This window comes from Triticum urartu, chromosome 2 (genome assembly GCF_003073215.2).
Source record: "Triticum urartu cultivar G1812 chromosome 2, Tu2.1, whole genome shotgun sequence".
NCBI lineage: Eukaryota > Viridiplantae > Streptophyta > Magnoliopsida > Poales > Poaceae > Triticum > Triticum urartu.
In genome coordinates, this window is record NC_053023.1 from 63,226,884 (window position 1) to 63,246,226 (window position 19,343).

The following is a 19,343-nucleotide window of genomic DNA, read 5'->3' on the forward strand; positions in this document are numbered from 1 at the left end:
GAGTCAGCGGAAGCAACAATATCTGACTACAGACATAAAGTTAGACAAGGATGCCTTAAGAAGGCAAACACAAAAGCAACGACGATCGAAGAGGCAAGGCCTCCTACCTGGGACTTCCTAACTACTCCTGGTCTTCGGCGGCCTCCATGTAGTAGTATCCGTCGGCGGTGGCATCTATCTCCCGGGATCCACCAACTGGTTGCAACAACTGGAAAGAAGGAAGAAAGGGGAAAAGGAGGTAGCAAAGCAACCGTGAGTACTCATCCAAAGTACTCGCAAGCATCAGATCTATACTAAGTATGCATTGGTATCAAATGGAAGGGTTGTATCTATGGACTAAACTGCAGAATGCCATAATATAGGGGAAAGCCTAGCCTATCGAAGACTAGCATCTTCAAGCAGCTCCAACCATCTTGCACCATTCACAAGAGTATAGAATAGCAGTTTATATTTAACAAACATGTTGTAGTATTAACGTCCAGAGATCCTTCCTCGACTCCCTGCGAGAAAGCAATCTCGGAGCCACATATCCATCACATGTCTCAAGTATCCGATTCTAGTTATATAAGATCAGGATACAAGTCTGAACGTCCATTACCGTGGACACAATATTCGAATATATAACTTCCCTGCAGGACACACTTTCCTGGGTGATGCCCGGCCTCGTAAGATCAACACGTCGCAACCCTACCTAGGCTCAGCAGAGAGGTCCTCGTCGGTCTACATCATAAGCGCTCTGGGGTCTTGGGCCCATCGCCCGTTGCACTCCGGGTCATTGCGCGCAGGGTGAATACCAGCGCCACCTCGGATGGTCGACGCGATCCGACCATGCCGCCATGCTGAACTGGACGTCTGACAAAGCTTCGGCTGATATTGCGACATCGAGGCCCATAACTATTCTCCCGTGGTGGTTAGTGCGTAAAGGCCAGAGGCCAACTCAGAACAAATACCCAAACCTGTTAGTGCATTGGGGGCTCGCGAAGACAAGTAGAGACTCACGGTAATGCGACCACGTCGCCCCGTCTCATGGACTTACGGCAAGGGCCCAGAATTCCCGGCTGTGCCACGTAGAAAACTCACGGGTGCTCTACGGGCCCGTCCGACTTTCACATCAACTCGCGGGTACCCCTTAGGGCCGACCCGACTTCAACAATGGTCTCAGTAAAGTCCGGGTAACCGTGTGTCCAAAACATCAAGGGGGAAACCCGAGGAATCACCCTCGATGGATTCCACTCGATGTAATCATCAAGGTGAACATATGAGGAACCACCCTCGAGGTTCACACTTGAGGTGTTGTAGGACAGAGCCGTATTGGGAATGGTGAAGGAGGAACCACCCTCGATGACCACGACCGAATAGCTACACTACAGAGTTATCATCAGGAGTGCGTTGCGAGGTATCACCCTCGGCACCCGATAGTAGCTCTGTAGAGTCGAGCAACAAAAGGGGCATGATGTGATGTGAGGTGTCGGGCTCTGGTCGCCGATCATGTTGATCGAGTCGTCGATGATGAAGCAGGGGCAACAAGGACAAGGTGGGGGTCACTAGTGGATCACTGGTGGATCACTAACCAACATATACTAAGCAGTTTAGGATAAGCAGGTAGGTAACAATAAGCAGTTTACAAAAGCAGGCTCTGCATCAGAATAGGAGCAGTCAATTACAGTAGCAAAATATAATGCAAGTATGAGAGAATGGAATGGGGCGATATCGGGATGATCAAAGGGGGGGGCTTGCCTGGAAGCTCCGATGAAAGGGAAGAAGGGTCGTCATCGACGTAGTCGATCACAGGGGCAGCATCAGTAGCGGTCTCAAGGTCTACCAGAGAGAAGAGGGGGAAGAAACAATAAATATAGAGCAAACAAGTGCGATACTATGCATGACATGGCAAGACGCGATGCTAGGGGTGTCCTAACGCAGTGCTACACGATACCGGCAAAGGGGAAAAAACATTCGAGAATGTTTTCCCGAAGTTTGGCATTTTCATATAGATGAAATGGAGGGGGAAAGTTGCAGGTTCGCTATGCTAGGGATGCGTGGCAGTTGAACGGACTGCGTATTCGGATTCGTCATATTTTTCTGAGCAACTTTCGTGTATAAAAGTTTTCCATCCGAGTCACGGATTATTTTCTACGATTTTTCAAAGATTTAAACAATTTCTGAATTTACTTTAATTCGAAAATAATTAGTAAATTGCTATGGGTACCCACCTCTATATCCACAGAAGTGTACACATCGGCTGGCATGTGGGTCCAGGGGTCCCTATTGACCAGTCAACGTTGACTGGTCAATAGGGGGTGGGGCCCCTGTCATACAGTAGGTTTAGCTAATTAATCCAGATTTCAACTAATCATGAAATTAGGCTAATTAATCCTAGTTAATTAAGTTAATTAATTAATTAATTATATTTTATTATACCTTTTTTTAACCTATTTTTTTACACAGGGGCGTGGGGCCCTATTGGCAGTGCCTCAGGGGGCCAGCCGGGGCTGGTACCGGGCGTTGGGCGCGAGCGCCCGTATGAGCGAACCCGGGGCGCAAGCGGAGGCCCAGACGGCCGGCGAGGCGTGGCTGGATGGGGCGATCGGCGCGGCCAGGGATGCGCATGTCGATGGCCACACATGGCGCGGCGCTGCGGGCGGTGCTGCGGGGCAGGGCGGAGCGGCGCTACGAGGAGGAGGCGGTTGCAGGGGGCGGCCCGTGCGGCAGAGCTCCGGCGGGCGTGCGGTCACGGGGGAAAGGCGGGGCACGGGCTGGCGCAGGGGGCAGCATCAGCATAGCAGTAGAGCAAAGCAGAAGAAGTAGCAGTCAGCAGCGTAGCTCGCAGCAGGCAGCAGCAGCCATCGGCGGAAGCAGCAGTAGCAGCATAGCACGAGCAGCAGATGGCGGCGAGTGGCGACAGGCAACGGCGGGCCTAGCCGGGCGCAGTGGGGCGCGCACACGGACGGGGTGGGGCGCGGGCGCGGGGACGCAACCATAGGCGTGCGGGAGCACGAGCTCTGACGGTGTCGCGCACGGGCACGGCGGCTACGGTGGGGAGCTAGCTTGGGACGAACTAGGGGTTAAGTAGAGGGGGGAATCGGAGGTGAGCTCACGGTCGTTGCAGAGAAGGCCCGAGGGCGACTCGAGGTGCTCGGGGCGGCGCAGATCGACGACGAGCTCCGATGCGTCTGACAGTGGAAGACGACGGTGGAGCGAGCACTGACGTGGTCCCCGGCTCCAGGCGCTTGGCGTAGACTGTGAAGAAGACGCCCGCGAGGCGAATGGACAGGGAGGCGCGACGCGGGGACGAAGGTGGGCGCGGCTACACCGGAGCCATGGCGATGGTGGCTCGGTCTCTCGCGGGGGAAGAAGAAGCGGCGCGAGAAATGAAGGAGGAAGTGGCTAGTGTTTGCCCGGGGCTCGGGAAGACCTTATATGCGTCGGGGAGCCACGGGATGGACGACGTGTGGCCATCCGCGACCATGGACGGGGCTCACACGTCCACGGCGCTCCTGATGAGCAGTAGGAAGGAGGAGGTGGCGAGGTGGGCTGGGCTCCCACTGTTGACCTAGAGCCCAGTTCACCAGTAGTTTAGGTCTTTTACTTTTTTTAACTGATTATTTGCTTCCTACTTTGCATTTTATTTGAGATACTAAATGAGTTTTTTTTAATACAAAATTTGGCATAAAAATACAGCGCAACATTCTGGGTTGCTACAAAAAGTTCCAAAGCATTTGGGAGTGTCCAGCTATTTTTAAAAATTGAAAAGGCCAATTTCAAATGTTGCTGGACCATTAAATAAATTTCTAGGGACACTTTGGGAATCCAAAAGAGGTTGGTTCCAACATGACATATATCAAGGGATTATTTTCCACACCTTGAACATTTTATCCCTTCTCCCACCTTTTCTCTCTCTCTCAAGTCAAGCCTATGGGGAATGAAGGAGAATGAATCAAATTGAATCAGATAATAAGAAAGACTAACCTATGGAGGATATATAGGACGGGATTCTAGAAGATCAAGGAGGGATTCAATAAATTAAGATCTCATCCTTCACTAATTGCTTTCAAATGGCTAGAAAATCTTAAGAGGAGAGTGGCGCCCCACTGTCGGCGGTGATTACGGAATGGGGAAGAACGAGGAGGCGAGAGAAGACGATGTGACGATGGAGGCGACCTGGACTCGATGCGCAATGCTTGGTGATTTTTCTCTATAGCGATAGTTACCGTGTGTGTGTGTGTGTGTGTGTTGCGTGGGACGATACTTGCCTGCTCCCTACGCGTGCGCCCATCCATGCTCCCGCATACATGGCTTGATTTGATTGGAATAAAATAAGACTTCGGCCCCATCCTCTTAAAATCAGGGAGAAGATGATTAGATTAGAAAGAAAAAAAAAGACAACCGTAGGATGAAGTGGGAACACGGATGCAAGCATGGGGAGGGAGCAGACAAGCCGGATCCTGTTGCCTGCGTAAAGCTGCTAGTAATTAGGCTGACTCGGTTTATTGTTTTTCTGTAAGTTAATAACTAGTAAGCGTGCACGTGCACGCACGTCTTGACTAATATTATAATCATATGCAAAAATCCAGTTTTGTATGTTAAGAGTATTCAACGTGCACCAGGGAATTATTCCAAATAGACATTAAGATTTACAAATTGAACTAATAGAAAATCAAACATTAACCTGATCTAACACATTGCTCCCTCCAATTCTTCAAGTTCCTCCTCTGGTTAATTATGCAAGGGTTTTTTTGTGCAATAGTGTAGATGATAAGTGATTCCGATAAAACAATGGAATGCAAAATTGTAAGAAATCTTAAAAATTACCTTGTTGAAATTAGGAGAAGCTCCAAGAAGAGCTGGCAAAGCATCCTGACTCTTTTTTCATATTTTCAGTCAACTGTTAATTCCACCCATAGTCTTTTCAATGCACCAATATTCCAACAATAGACATGCTTTTTTACAAAGGTGGATTTTATGCCTCATAATGAAGCATCAAGAGGATACAAGCATAATTAGCACATACTCAGCATCTGCATAGTTAGGATGCACAAAACCAACTCACAGCGCACACACAAAAACACGCCGGCAAATAGCAGTCATATAAGACCAAAGCTATGCGTAGGCAAAAATAAAAAATAAAACCCCAAAAAATAGATATGCGATTGCAAACTACAACAATGATCATATCCACGCCAACCATCTCATGACGCCACATGGACGACGAGGTTCTTAAACAACAACGCCTTCAAGAAGGGAGTGACGCTCAAGCACCGTTGTCACCAGATCCAACCAACAAGCCAAGAATCTAGGTTTGCACCCTAAAGAATTAGTCCAAACATATCCAACAATGCCTTCAACAAGATAACAACGTAAAAAAACATTGCCATTGCTAGGTATGACCACCTTGGGCCAGACCTAGGCTCTTCACCCTGAAGCTTGAGATCGGATGCACAAGTATCGCCACCATCTAGGTCACTCATGTGTTGTCACCACCACTTCTCCGCGATCCCGGCAGTTACATGAGATGTGCAACCGAAGCCGCTACACAACCATGCATCCCTCTGCGTCAAGTGGTCGTCCTTGGTCTGCATCTCACCCTGAAGGATGACAGACACCCAACAATATGCATGTATCAATCGAAATATCTAATTTGCAAGGCTGAAAAGCTATATGTGGTGCATCTGCAAGACCATGAGAAGAGTAATGGTATACCTGCAAACGAAATTGGAGATTACACTCAACAAAGCATAAAATAAAGTAAGTCGTGCTGGCGAGAAAAGGTCCACCTACAGTGAGATGGCTCATACATCCATAAGAATACATGGTGTCGGTTTTGATCAACTCTTTGTTCCATCCAAGTCCACACTGTCATCCTAAAAGCAGCGAGGATATCATATATATCAAGATGTATCACGAGTATATCAAACTTACTTGCAAGATATCTTCTTTTAGCTTGGTATGAACAATAATAAAGAATGGAAACAACGCTTGATGATAATTTTAGTATCCCGATTACTTCCAAACAGTCAATTAAGAACTGTGACACCTAATGACCAAGTATTTGTAAGAAACATCCATAATTATTTTATCATACAGTAAAATAGCAATGGAGACAACACCTAATGAGTAACGACCAATGGTTGTTTCAAAACATCTTGCAGCAGAACGAATCATCAAGACATCAACCACTAACCAAGGGTCTGAAGCCGCCCGCTAATTTTCTCCTACCTCTTATGCAGCACGATTCAATTCAAACAAACGTTATGTTCAAATCCACCCAAATCCAAAGGGAAATGCAAAACATTTGAGTGTATATGATAGAAAAAATGCAGTTTCAGCGGTGAAACTACCTTTGCAGGCTTGACGGGTCTTTGTGCGGGCCGGATAACTTACTTCATAGTGTATCACTATACACCAACGAGCAATTAAGAAAAATTGAGGTACAATAAACACATGAAAATTTCACAAAACACCTTTTTTTTTACCTGGATATGGTTCCATCATGTTTCAAGATTGTTATGGGATTCACCGTTGACGAAGGACCCAAGCGTCCACCGGCTGTACGCACCGCTGTTGACGTGCACCTGCAAGATGGAATCATGAAATACATGAAGATGCCCAAACAACCAGTTTCTCACCACATGGTGTCATAGTTGCGAATACCATATAGAAATAGATCAATGTGGAAGCACAAGCATACTGAAAACCTTGAGAAGTTCTAGTTGTGTTGCTGTATAATAAAAATCTTCAATAATTTTGCAATAAAAATTAATCTAGTGACTACTGCCCATATGTATTTCTATATGGCACGGGTAATAATTGAACATATTACATGCTGGTGTAGTATTGTACAAATAAAAAATTACATGGCTGCCTAACTCCTGTCTCTGGACAAATTAACCGAGGTTGCCGCATGCCTGCAGCCTCGAGACTCCACTGAATCAAAGTAGCTTGAAGGATAGGAGGAGCTTCCGGGTGTAGACAAATTCAGATTTGTGCCGAAAATATTGACATTTGTCTAAATCAGAGATTCACGGCAAGTGAGCAACCATGGGGGATTGGGGGATTAGGGTATGGGGGATAGGAGTACGTCTCTCGGAAGAAGACAATGGGCTCAGCAGCAGCGTGCCTGAGCAAACTGGGCGGCTCCAGCAGTCCGGCTAAGAGGGGAGGCTCGGGCGCTCGGCACGCTGCTGGCCGGTGGTGCGCATGTGTGGACAGCAGCAGGCCAGTCGAGCAGAGGCAGACCACGGCACCGGAGCGCCCGAGCGGACTGGGCGGCTCCAACAGTCCAGCTACTGGGGACCGCTTGGCGCGCTGTTGCGCGCCTCCACGGACAGCAGCTGGCCGGGCGTGCAGAGGCAGCCCACGGCACCGGTGAGGAGAGCTCGCGTTTGCCGGCCTGGAATCCGTCCGCAAGGAGCAAGGGAAGGCAGGAGCGGCGGCTAGGGTTCTCTCACGAGCCAAGCATGGAGACGATGCGGGTCGTGAGTTGGAGAGCGCTTTTCCTCCTCTGGTTTAGCATGATTTTTGCGTTGAGGAAGCGTTATATGCGGGCGCAGCGTGGAATATTCCTCTGCGGGAGAAGCGCGGTCAGCCATAGTAAATTGCTAATTGCACATTTGACACGGAATTAAATTAATCTTAACCATTAGTGGGTCTAATCTAACGGTGCTAATCAAGCTGTGTACATCTTCTCTGTGGTTTTAAGAAAGAATTAGTTTGATTGTTTAATAATAGTATAGATATAAATATAGATTAATAGTAGTATAGATAGGCCTGCATGTACGTACCCCTAGCAGCGGGCAGTCCTATTTATCGCGTTCGGCCAGTCAAAACGCTCGACTCGCTGAAGCCAGCGACCTTATGGACGGCCCACATGCGCAGGTAAGCAACTACCTGTTTTCTGTCTCTTTTTTTAACTTTTCTCTTTTTTGCTTTCTTTTTTACTTTTGTTTATATTTTAAAACATTCTAAGTACATCTATTACAAAACACTCACCTAAACACATTTGAAAAAATTTGAATAAGAATTTGAAAAATATTGAACAAGTATTTGAAAAATATTGAATAAGTATTGAAAATGTTGAACAAGTATTTGAAAAATGTTGAATAGGTATTAAAAAATGTTGAACTAGCATACGAATAATGTTGAATAAGTACTTGAAAATGTTGAACTAGCATTTGAAAAATATTGAATAAGTATTGAAAAGGTTGAACAAGTATTTTAAAAATGTTGAATAGGTATTAAAAAATGTTGAACTAGCATATGAATAATGTTGAATAAGTACTTGAAAATGTTGAACTAGTATTTGAAAAATGTTGAATAAGTATTAAAAATGTTGAACAAGTATTTAAAAAAATGTTGGATAGGTATTAGAAAATGTTGAACAATAATTTTAGAATGTTGAACTAGTATTTGGAAAATGTTGAATAAGTATTGAAAATGTTGAACAAGTATTTGAAAAAAATGTTGAATAGGTATTAGAAAATGTTGGAAAAGTATATGAAAATGTTGAATAGGTTTTTGAAAATGTGGCATAAGTATTAAAATGATGAAGAATTTTTTTGAAAAATGTTGAATACGCATTCGGACAATGTTGAACATGTATACAAAAAATGATGATCACTTATTAAAAAAATATTTTTGGCATATATGAAAATGTAGAGTGAAAACAAAAACAAACATAAGAAAAAAATAAAAATGGAGAAAAGAGAGAAAAAACAAAGAAAAAGAAAAAAATTGAAAAAACCAAAGAATAACTAGTGAAAACCCCAGCTTGTTTTGAGTTAACAAGAACCGCCCTTCTCTATTGTCAGAAACCCAGCTTGTTTTGAGTTAACAAGAACCGCCCTTCCCTTTTTTCTTCACTCTCTGCCCGCGAGTGGGCCAGCCCAATTAACAGACTGCTTCAACGATACATCCTCTGCGCCATCGCTTAATGCGATAAAATAGCATTGACGCCTAGCAGCTTGGAGCTCTGTGCCACCGCACCGACTGCACCTGCTCAAGGCCGGCCCTGTACCTAAGGGTGTACCTTCAAAAGCTCATGTTGAATGCTTTAAGCGCCGCAGAAGTCAACCAGCGCCTACAGCAAACGCCAACTGGGCCGGAAAACCTACGAGTACGAGGACTTGAACTCGCGTCGCTACTTCGAAAGATGGTTCAGCTAACAACTACATCCCCTAGACCAGTGACTAAAAGCAACGCCCCACATTTCTTCTGCCCCTTTTCTCTTCTGTCTGGCAGCGAGTGGGCAGGGCCCAATTAACAAACTGCTTCAGCGATACATCCTCTGCGCCATCAATTAATGCGATAAATAGCATTGGTGCCTAGCAGCTTGGGGCTCTGTGCCACCGCACTGACTCCACCTGCTCAGGGCCAGCCCTATACCTAAGGGTGTACTTTTGGGAGCTCCTATTGAAAGCTTTAAGCGCCGCAGAAGTCAACCAGCGCCTACAGCAAACGCCAAGTGGGCCGGAAACCTGTGAGTACGAGGACTCGAACTCGTGTCGCTGATGGTTCAGCTAACCACTATAGCCCCTAGACCACTGTGACTAAAAGCAACGCGAATACTTGAAGAACTATTGCAGCCGCGTTATTTATTACGCAATAGAACTTACATTTTTATACTTTTTATAAAAAAAGTTTATCAATTTTTGAAAAAGTTCACAAATTGAAAAAGTTCATCGTTTCTGAAAAAAGTTCATCCAAATTGATAAGAAAAGTTCATCTATTAGAAAAAAATTCACCGATTTTGAAAAAAGTTCACAAAATATGAAAGCAGTTCATCGATTTTGGAAAAAATGGTAATAGAATTTGAAAAAAAAAGTTCATCAAAGTTGGAAAAACTACATCAAATTTGAAAAAAGTTCACCGAATTTGAAAAAGATCATCGGTTTTAAAAAAAAGTTCAGCGAAGCAATAAATAAGTTCACCAATTTTCAAGAAAGATCACCGAACTACTAGAAATCCACATTTTACCTAGAGCCAACCTCTTTACCTAGAGCTCATCAGCTAACTCAAGGGATAGAAAAGAAATGAACAGGACCCTCTAGGGAAAGATGTCTTTCCAGCCAAAAAAATAGAAACTAAACTTTCCCTAGGGTGGTGCCACGTACGTACCATCGAAGCCAAAAAAGACCGAAGAGCTGCCCTCGATGTGGCCACGTAGATTGCCTCCCGCGCTCCTTTATCGACACAGCGCGCCAAGTTTTTCCCCTCGCACAAGTTGGGCCCACTGGTCAGTGAGAAAAGGAAGGGAAAAAGGGCGCGTAGAGGAATTTATTTGGCTAGGTCCCTCCTTCACGCTTCACCCATACCCCAAGCGCTGCCAGACTAAAAAAAATCCCCTCTTCTATCCCTGCCCGCCCCGCGCCGCCGCGACCTGCTCCGCCCCGTGCCGCTATGACCTACTTCTCCCCGCGCCGCCACGCTCCGCTGCGCCCCAGCCCGCCCCGCTCCGCTGCACCCTGGCCCGCCCCCTCCGTCGTGCCCCTTCTTCCCCTGTACTGGATCGGTGACATTCGCGACGAGCGTGGTGGCCATGGCCACGCCGGCCGAGGTGACGGAGTCGTGCTTCCCGTGGTGACCGCATCCGCGACGCCCTTAGCTCTGCTGACTGGGTCGCCCTTTGGATGTGGAGACGGTGCCGCCCCCGCTGATTGGACGAGCATTCGGTCTGCTCTGTTGTACGCAGCTGCTTCTGTCCAAAAGGTTGTCTCTATCTCTCTTCCCCTCTAGTTTAGAAAGATGTTTGATTGCTGGCTTAGATAGTTGTACTTGTGTATGTCTAGCAAAATTCTGAAACTGTTGTTTTGGTTTTAGCATCCGAAGGAAGCAGTAGGTGGTGCACTATTCAGTACATGTGGACGTTGTTCAGTATCTTCTCCAGCAGGTGGGGTTTTCAGTTTAAACATCTTGGTTAAAAGGTGTATGAAAGGTCCTAGGAACAAAAGAAATTTCTAGCAAAGGAAGGAATAGAAGAACTGATTGATATGGAGATGCACGAACACATGAATGAACCATTCAACCATGTAAATTGTGGTCAGAATACAGACACTAAACACAGTGAACATGAAATGTTTCATGTAGTTTATGTTGAATTTGTTCATAGCTACTGTAATTGCATGAATGACAGAAACAATAGCTTCATTGATTACTATATATGCTCGTGTTAACAGTGGTCGGATTACTGCATTTTTACGATTGCTGTAGTTATCTACACAAAATTGCGTGTGTGTTTTACCATTGTTGTTTAGTTATCCATATGAAAGCTAGTGGCCGCAATTGTTGGGCTTTTCCACCCCAGTCTTTGCTTTATGTTATGAATAAATGGAAGTCCTCTACTATTCTTCATTGGTTTTCTACATTTTTTCAGAAACCATCAAGTGTCGGGTGTTGTTTGCTTGAAGAAAAGTTCCCTGCTCGTGGCATCGAATCAACAGAGAAGAAAGGCATTGCTAAATCAAGTAGGTATTATGATTTCTTCTTTCCATGAAAACTATGTTGATTAATGCATTGTTAACTTGTATGATGTGGGAATGTGGGGTTATTTTTTGTTGGTGATGAGTGGTTTTCTATTTTAGTGTGTATGATGCATTCATTTTTCATTGGGATGCGACTCGTGATCGTAGCAATTCATTTTTATTTCAGATTTAAGTACAAAACCAAACCATGTCTTTGGATGCTCAACGTAGCTGGATGTATAGTGGTGGAAGGATAATGGAAGGCATTCTGATGAGTGGATACGCAATACAAATGCTTTTGTGAACCATGTTTTTGAGGGTGTCCGTAGTGCCAAGTTTGGAGTTTCTTGTCCTTGCTCAAAATGTTGCAATGGTAGTAGAAGAACAAAACAATTGATGACCTCTCATCTTTGTCATTGGGGTTTCATGCCCAACTACTTTAGATGGACTGCACATGGGGAGCATCATGTTCATGTAGATAGAGTGGAGTCTGTCAACACTGATTGCTTAGAGGACATGTTGTGTGACTTTGGGGATGCAATGCATGTCGATAATGTAGACGAGGAGCCAACACCAGATGCCAAAGCTTTTTATGCCATGTTGTCAGCTGTTAGAGACCCACTCCATGAGTTCACCCAAACCTCACGCTTTGCTACTATTACACGCTTGATGTGAATTAAGTCACAATACAATTTGTCAGGGGACTGCATAAATAGTTTACTGAAACTTTGGCAAGATACACCCCCTCAAGGCAATAAAATGCCATCAAGCTTGTATGAGTGCAAGTGTATCTTAGCTGGTTTGAAAATGCCACTCCTGAAAATAGATGCATGTGTTAACCATTGCATGATATACTATAAGGATAGAGAGAGAAAACTGAAGTGTGATTTCTGCGGTGAAGCAAGATATAAGGTAGTTAACAATGACTGCCCAAATAAGAAGCGCAAACCCATCCCACGTAAGGTTCTGCGATACCTTCCATTTCTACCAAGATTGCAAAGGTTGTTCATGCAGCCTGAATTTGCTAAGCACATGAGATGGCACATGGAAGGCAACCGAGAAAATCCAGGAATGATGGTGCACCCAGCTGATAGTGAATCATGGAAATCTTTCAATGTGGATGGGTTTGCAAGTGATCCACGCAACGTTAAGCTAGTCAAGTCCTCTGATGGCTTCAACCCTTTTAATTTCGGGTTAACACAATACTCTTGTTGGCCTGTGTTTCTTGCTCCTTTGAACCTGCCACCTGCTCTTTGCTTGAAAACACAAAATATCTTTCTTAGCATGGTGATCCCTGAACCAAAGAGTCTTGGCAAGAACTTCAATGTGTACATGGAGCCTTTATTTGATGAGTTGAAAGAGGCGTGGGCGGGTGTACCAACTTATGATAGTTTCCTTAAGCAGAATTTCAATATGAGGGTAACCTTGCATACAACTGTCCATGACCCCCCTGCTTTTGGTATGGTTGCTGGATGGTCTACCCATGGTGGGCTGGCTTGTTACGAGTGTGGGGCAGATCCACAAACAATTTGGCTGGATAATGGGCACAAATGGAGTTCGTTTGATAGCCACAGGCGATTTCTGCGGGCCGACCATATATTTAGGACCCAGAGTGATGCCTTTTTAAAAGATACATTAGTGAAGGATATTGCTCCATGTAGGTTAACAAGGGATGAAATTTTTGCTTACATGAATGAAGTTAAGGACAACAATTTTGAAGGTTATGGAGTAACACACAATTGGACACACATTCCTAAGCTGTGGGAATTGCCATACTTCCCAAAGCTTTTGCTTCCTCATAATATAGATGTTATGCACACCGAAAAAAATATTGCAGAAGCAATATTCAATACTGTCCTTGACATTCCTAACAAGACAAAAGACAATGCCAAAGCCCGCCTTGACCAAGCTGTACTGTGTAGCAGAACTGATTTGAACCTTCAAGAAAAGCCCAATGATAAATGGGAAAAGCCTAGAGCACCATATTGCTTGAAGAGGAACCAAATAAGAGAGGTCCTATTGTGGTTTCTTCAGCTCAAATTTCCAGATGGATATGTGGCCAACATGAAGCGAGGTGTTAACTTAGAGCAACTTAAGATATATGGGCTCAAAAGTCATGACTACCATATATTTATGGAGCGGTTGCTGCCTGTCATGCTGCGGGGGTATGTAGATAATGATGTGTGGGAGGCTTTGGCTGAGCTAAGTTATTTATTTAGGCTGCTTTGCGCAAAAGAAATAGATCCTAACCAAATGGATAAATTGGAGGAAAACATTCCTGTCCTAATTTGTAAATTGGAGAAAATTTTCCCACCGGGGTTCTTTGATTCAATGGAGCATATAATGATACACCTCCCTTATCAAGCAAAAGTAGGAGGGCCTGTTAAGTATCGTTGGATGTATACTTATGAAAGGTATGTTTTGTTCTTCATGCATTATGTCCATATGGTAGTAGTATTTCCTATTTGGACATTACTTTGTTACATGGCAATGTAGGTTAATAAAAAAGCTTAGAGCAAAAGTTAGTAACAAAGCACGTGTGGAGGCTTCAATTGTTGAGGCATTTCTTGTTGAGGAGATTTCAAACTTTAGTTCTTTGTACCTTCCTGATGATGTACCTACCTCAAGAAATCGCCCCCAACGTTATGCACAATCTAGCACTACCAGCACAAGTACTCTTAGTTTGTTTGGAGACAAGGGATGGAAAATTGGTAGAGGGGAACCTAGGATCTTATCACATGAAGAGTACAAGACAGCCATGATTTTTATCTTACTAAACATGCCTGAAATGGATGATATTGTGAAGTAAGTTCTCTAAATTAGCATTTCTAGCACAATCATGTACAAATAAAAAAATTGGTGCTGATGGTTTACACAAAATATGTAGACAATTTGAACTTGACCAATGGAGGCGTCCTCGACAACCAAGTACAAAAGAACTTGATAAACTTAGGCGAGATGGTGCTGGTTCAGGAAAACCAAACTTGTTGGATTGGTTCAAAACTTTGGTAAAGCACCTATACATACTAGCAAATAAAGTGCCCTACATTTTTCTATGCCTAATAACTCTATATACATATATTGTCTTCTTGCAGTGCATAAAGGATGCATCTATTAATAAAGAATTACGCGATCTTTCGCGAGGTTGTAGCATGAGAGTAAAATCATATGACATGTATGAAGTTAATGGGTTCATATTTCAATCAGAGAAATATGAAAACCACAGAGAAGGGGACCTTTCATCTAGAAATACCGGCGTTCTTGCTCTTGGAATAGATGATGCAACCAATGAGGAGCTTGAATACTACGGTGTTATTAAGGACATTATAGAACTTAAATTTGATGGTGATGAGGACTTCAGTCTTGTGATGTTTGATTGTCACTGGTTTCATCCAACTAAAGGAGTGAGACATTTGAACAGATTTGGCTTAGTTGAAGTAGCACCTGCTTCAACCAATCCAGCCAATGAGCGTTTTGCTATTGCCAGCCAAGTGAGCTTAGTCTATTATGTTCCATATGCTTGTACTTTGGTTGCAAGTCTTCTTGATTGTCAAGTTGCTTACAGAGTACCACCTTTAGGCAGTCTAGAAACTCCTACAGATGATGACTACGCAACAACAACACCCACTAATGCAGATGTGTTCCAAGAGAATAGTTTAGATGCCAATGATTTCATTGTACAAGTAGGATCACAACTTGACAACTTAACAGTACGTGGTTCAGATGAGGTGGTTGATCCAACCGAATTGTCAAATATTAGCAACCGACATGATTTGGGTGGTGAAAGGATTCAAGAACAAGTTATCGAGGATGAAGACTATGATGAAGTGATCATTGAGGAAATTGAAGAAGAAGATGATGATTTCTAGCCCATTTTCTATTTATTATCGTTGTTTGTAATTTGGGTGGTTGAAGACTTGGCAAGAAACACTTATCTATTTGCTATCGTTATGTTTATCATGATTGTCTTGTTGGTTGTAAACTGTTCTTTGCTATCTTTATCTTATTTGTTTCAAGAATCACACATTACAGGATGACAATTGGAAGAAAAGCATCTCGACTTGCTGTAGCGATCAAACCAGCGTCTGCTGCTCGAAACACTACTGCTGCTGATGGCACTTATGATGGGTACATAAGAGGAGTTTCAGATCTTCCTCCTGCTATTCCAAATAATGAAGATCGTCCAATCATTCGACCTATTAGCAAGACATAAGTCTTATTATTTAGTATAAGTACTTTCTTGTTCTGCAATATGTTTTCCTTTTCTAATACTTGTTTGTTGTATTTACAACTTCCTTCTGTGTAGGCATTGGAAGGACATTCCTGTTGTTCGAAAGGGCAGAAGACCATCAAGTGTATTGACATGCCTTCTGAAAAGTAACCATCCCGGTATTCTGGATTATGATGGTGTGAAGGTGGTTGCAACAGAGTGGGAGCATTATCATGCGGTGAAGGACACGAATGGTCATTCTATTGCAGACAAAATTGAAGATGCTTTTTGGGTATTAACTATTTAAATTGCTCTCTTTTGTTGACCAAGGTAATTTGCTCTTATTTATATTAAACCATCTATCAATTCTCATTGTAGCTAAGGTACAAGTATGAAGATGCATACTCAGAGAAGGCAAAGCAACATGTTCGAAGATGTTGCAAGGCACTTTTGCCAAGTATATTTTACTATGCAAGAATCCAAGCCATAATTGATCATTTTCGAAAAACTGAGAACACTAACATGAATGGCAAGCTTGCTGGGCAATACTATTTGGATAGAGCTCAGTATTTGGTGCAAAGGCAAGGTTGGTTAGGAAAAGAAGCTTGGGTTGTTGTAGTTGATGAGTGGTGCAGTGAAGAGTGGATTGCAAAATCAAAGAGATACCGTGCCAATCATTGCAGCTCAAAGTTCAAGCCTCACAAGGGTGGTTCCAACTCGATGACTACTATAAGTCAAAAAATGGTTATCAACTAAACTTAGTAGTTTCCTTTATTATCACTTATCATACGAAGAATTATAAATATCTTACATGTCTTGAATCTTGTGTAATGCAGTCCGAACAAACCGGCGAAGATGTTAACCAGATTCAGGCTTGGGTGCATACACATAGAGGATTGGACAAGAGAAAACCTTTAATTCTCAACACACCAGAAGCAACTAAATGTTTGGTATGTGTTTTTTTAGCAATACCATGGAATAATGCCAATATATATCCTTTTCTCAAACCAAACACATCCTTATGAAGTCTGGTCTGAATTTAGTGTTTTTGCATGTCAACTTGTTTGTCCAATTTGTATGTCAATTTGTCTGCCCACTTGTGCAATTGTGTAATAGGAGCTTTACACAATTATTTGAAATTCCTAAACATTTGTGTACCTTTGTTTTCTTCTTGAGTAGGCACTTTATACAGAAAAGGCTAAAGAGTTAGATGGAGAGGACTATGATATCCTGAAAAATGATGTTAGTTCTAAGGCACTTTATGATTGCTCTAATGGGAAGCCACATGGTACATGGTCTCTCTTTAATGGCATTGTCAATGACATCGAGGTCATTTTTGAGGTGAGAGCTACTGGTACATCTTCAGGAGCCTTGAAGCGTCGTCGAGCTGAAGAAATTGAAGATGTGCGTCAAAAGGAGTCCGAGAAGACTCGAAAAGCAGAGGCTTATGCCAACAATGTCTTGTCATGGGGTGTTGGGATGTACAAGCACTGCAATGAGATACAAAAGTTTCTTCAGGTGCTGGTTATACATTCCATGTTTATCAATTAATTTGCTAGCATTTGAAAGTAGCCACTATGTGAATTTTCTTTTTTTTGCAGACTTTGGCAACTAAGCAAGGAGTGCCTATTGGAGAAATACCACTGCCGCCGGTTCCACCTCCTTTTCGTTCGCTTTCTCCTGGATCTCCGCAACGATCTACCATCCAAGTATGTAATCATCCATCTCAAGCAAACACACACACACACATTAATACATTTAAAGCATGATAAGGGTTACTTTTAAAACCTGGCTCTTGTTTTGCAGATTCTAGAAAATAGCGAAGAATCGCCAGCTTTGTGTGCTCAACAAGAAACAAATCCTTGCTCTATTAATGTATGTATTTCTCAAACTGATCTCAAATGATACAAATAGTAATGGTCTGTTCGTTGTGACTTTCCAGGGATAAATAACTTAGTAAGAGGGGTATATTGAACAATGCATGTTTGCCGTCTTTCCTTTTCAGAAGAGAATGTTAGAGCTGTTTGTAGTATAATTTCTTGATTGGGATAAAACACGAATGCAATGCACCATAGGGTGCTTCAAACATAGGAGTACATATTGTTGTTTCTGTGTGCAAATAATAGTTTCACATGGCTATTGTTGGTAGTAAATGTTTTTCCTTCCTTCAGTATAGTCTTTGGTCTCATTTATTTGTACCAAAACAACCAGCGAACTGATTCATAACGATGCAGCGTGTGTAGTTGCATTGCTTATGTGTGTATGGATAAGTTGAGAGATACCTATTCACATACTTGTGACAATATGCATGCTTATGTGATGTGTGATGCTAGACTGTGTGGTGCTGGATCATTTGGGATTGATGTTGATTAATGGGGCTGTGTGAGGATGTTGGAGGGATCATAATATATTTTTTGTCCAATTGTCCAGTTTATAGTTGTTATGCTGCCAAAATTTATACCAGATTTTGCATGCCTTTGTTCTAATTACTGGAAATAGGAAATTCTATTTAGACTGTCGACTTGATGTAACTCACTAATTTTCATTGGAACATAGAGTTGCGTGTAGTTCCTCTAATAAGTTCTTATTGTCATGTTCCAGCTTTTGAGAATTTGTGAATCTTTCTTTTCAGGAACATGTTACTGCTCCAAGTGTTCCTGCTGTAGACGATGAAGGGATGTTTGGGGGATTTTTCAGGGAAACTCTAGTTGACCTACATCAGTGTGTACGTGCTAATTGAGATGCTTAATCAGTTAGATGTAGCAAACTCTAGCTAGCAAGCCTATTTTTTGGTCAAACATGTGATGGCTGGTGATGTCTTGGCATCTACTGTATGCATGTGACGATTGGTATCTATGTATATATATACACACACTAATTATTTGATGTTATTTTCATTTTATAATTATGGCTCCATTTTGAATTATTTGAATTATTGGTTATGAATTCAAATTTAAATTACACATTTGAATTATGTCTGCATATGGGGAATGTGTTTCCCTACAGTATGTAACTCTAGAGAAAGTATGGTGATGTGGCGCGAAAGGGCCCCACAATCTTTCCCTAGGGCCTGGCTGCAGGTAAACAACCTATCCACGTGGATTGCAACATATATATGGAAATCTTTCCCTAGGGCTTGTGCCTCTAGGTAAAGAAAATTTCCCTAGAGCTTGCTGGATACACCCTAGGGGAAGGGGTCTTTACCGACTATACTATACCTAGGGTTCTTTACCTAGGGCAAGCCCAAGGTAAAGTCTTTCCATATAATTTTTCCTATTTCACCTAGGGTATATGACTATAGGTAAAATGTGGATTTCTAGTGTTTGAAAAAAGTTCACAAACTTTAAAATAAGTCCTTCGATTTTTTTAAAAATTCTTCAAATTTCAGGAAAATTCCATTGAAAATATGTTCATTGAATTTGAAAAAAAATCATCAATTTTAAAAAAAGTGCGTCAAATTTGGAAAAACAAAGTTCATCGAATTTGAAAAAAAATCTAATGTTAGAAAAAGTTCACTAAAAAGTTAATTGATTTTGAAAACAAAATTTCATCAAATTCTAAAAAAACATCATTGAGTTGGAAAAAGTTCACGCATTTAAGAAAAAAAACATGTAATTGATGAGGGAGGAAACCCGAAAGAAGAAAAGAAAAAGGAAACAGAAAATGAAAATGGAAAAGAG

General features: G+C 42.7%; 1 protein-coding gene and 1 long non-coding RNA gene across 2 annotated transcripts; both read left to right on the forward strand.

The window, feature by feature from the left end:
* Window positions 1–10,315: 10,315 nt before the first annotated feature.
* On the forward strand, window positions 10,316–18,403 carry LOC125535047. The gene is made up of 10 exons (XM_048698108.1): window positions 10,316–10,701; window positions 10,813–10,882; window positions 11,366–11,456; window positions 15,486–15,955; window positions 16,042–16,407; window positions 16,500–16,613; window positions 16,843–17,181; window positions 17,265–17,372; window positions 17,470–17,538; window positions 18,296–18,403. Exons 5-10 carry the CDS (start codon window positions 16,186–16,188, stop codon window positions 18,401–18,403), a joined length of 960 nt encoding a protein of 319 aa, XP_048554065.1. The 5' UTR covers window positions 10,316–10,701; window positions 10,813–10,882; window positions 11,366–11,456; window positions 15,486–15,955; window positions 16,042–16,185.
* LOC125535763 lies at window positions 17,341–18,541 on the forward strand. Its single transcript, XR_007294799.1, has 3 exons — window positions 17,341–17,372; window positions 17,470–17,538; window positions 18,296–18,541. It is a non-coding gene; the product is annotated as an uncharacterized LOC125535763 (long non-coding RNA).
* Window positions 18,542–19,343: the final 802 nt, after the last annotated feature.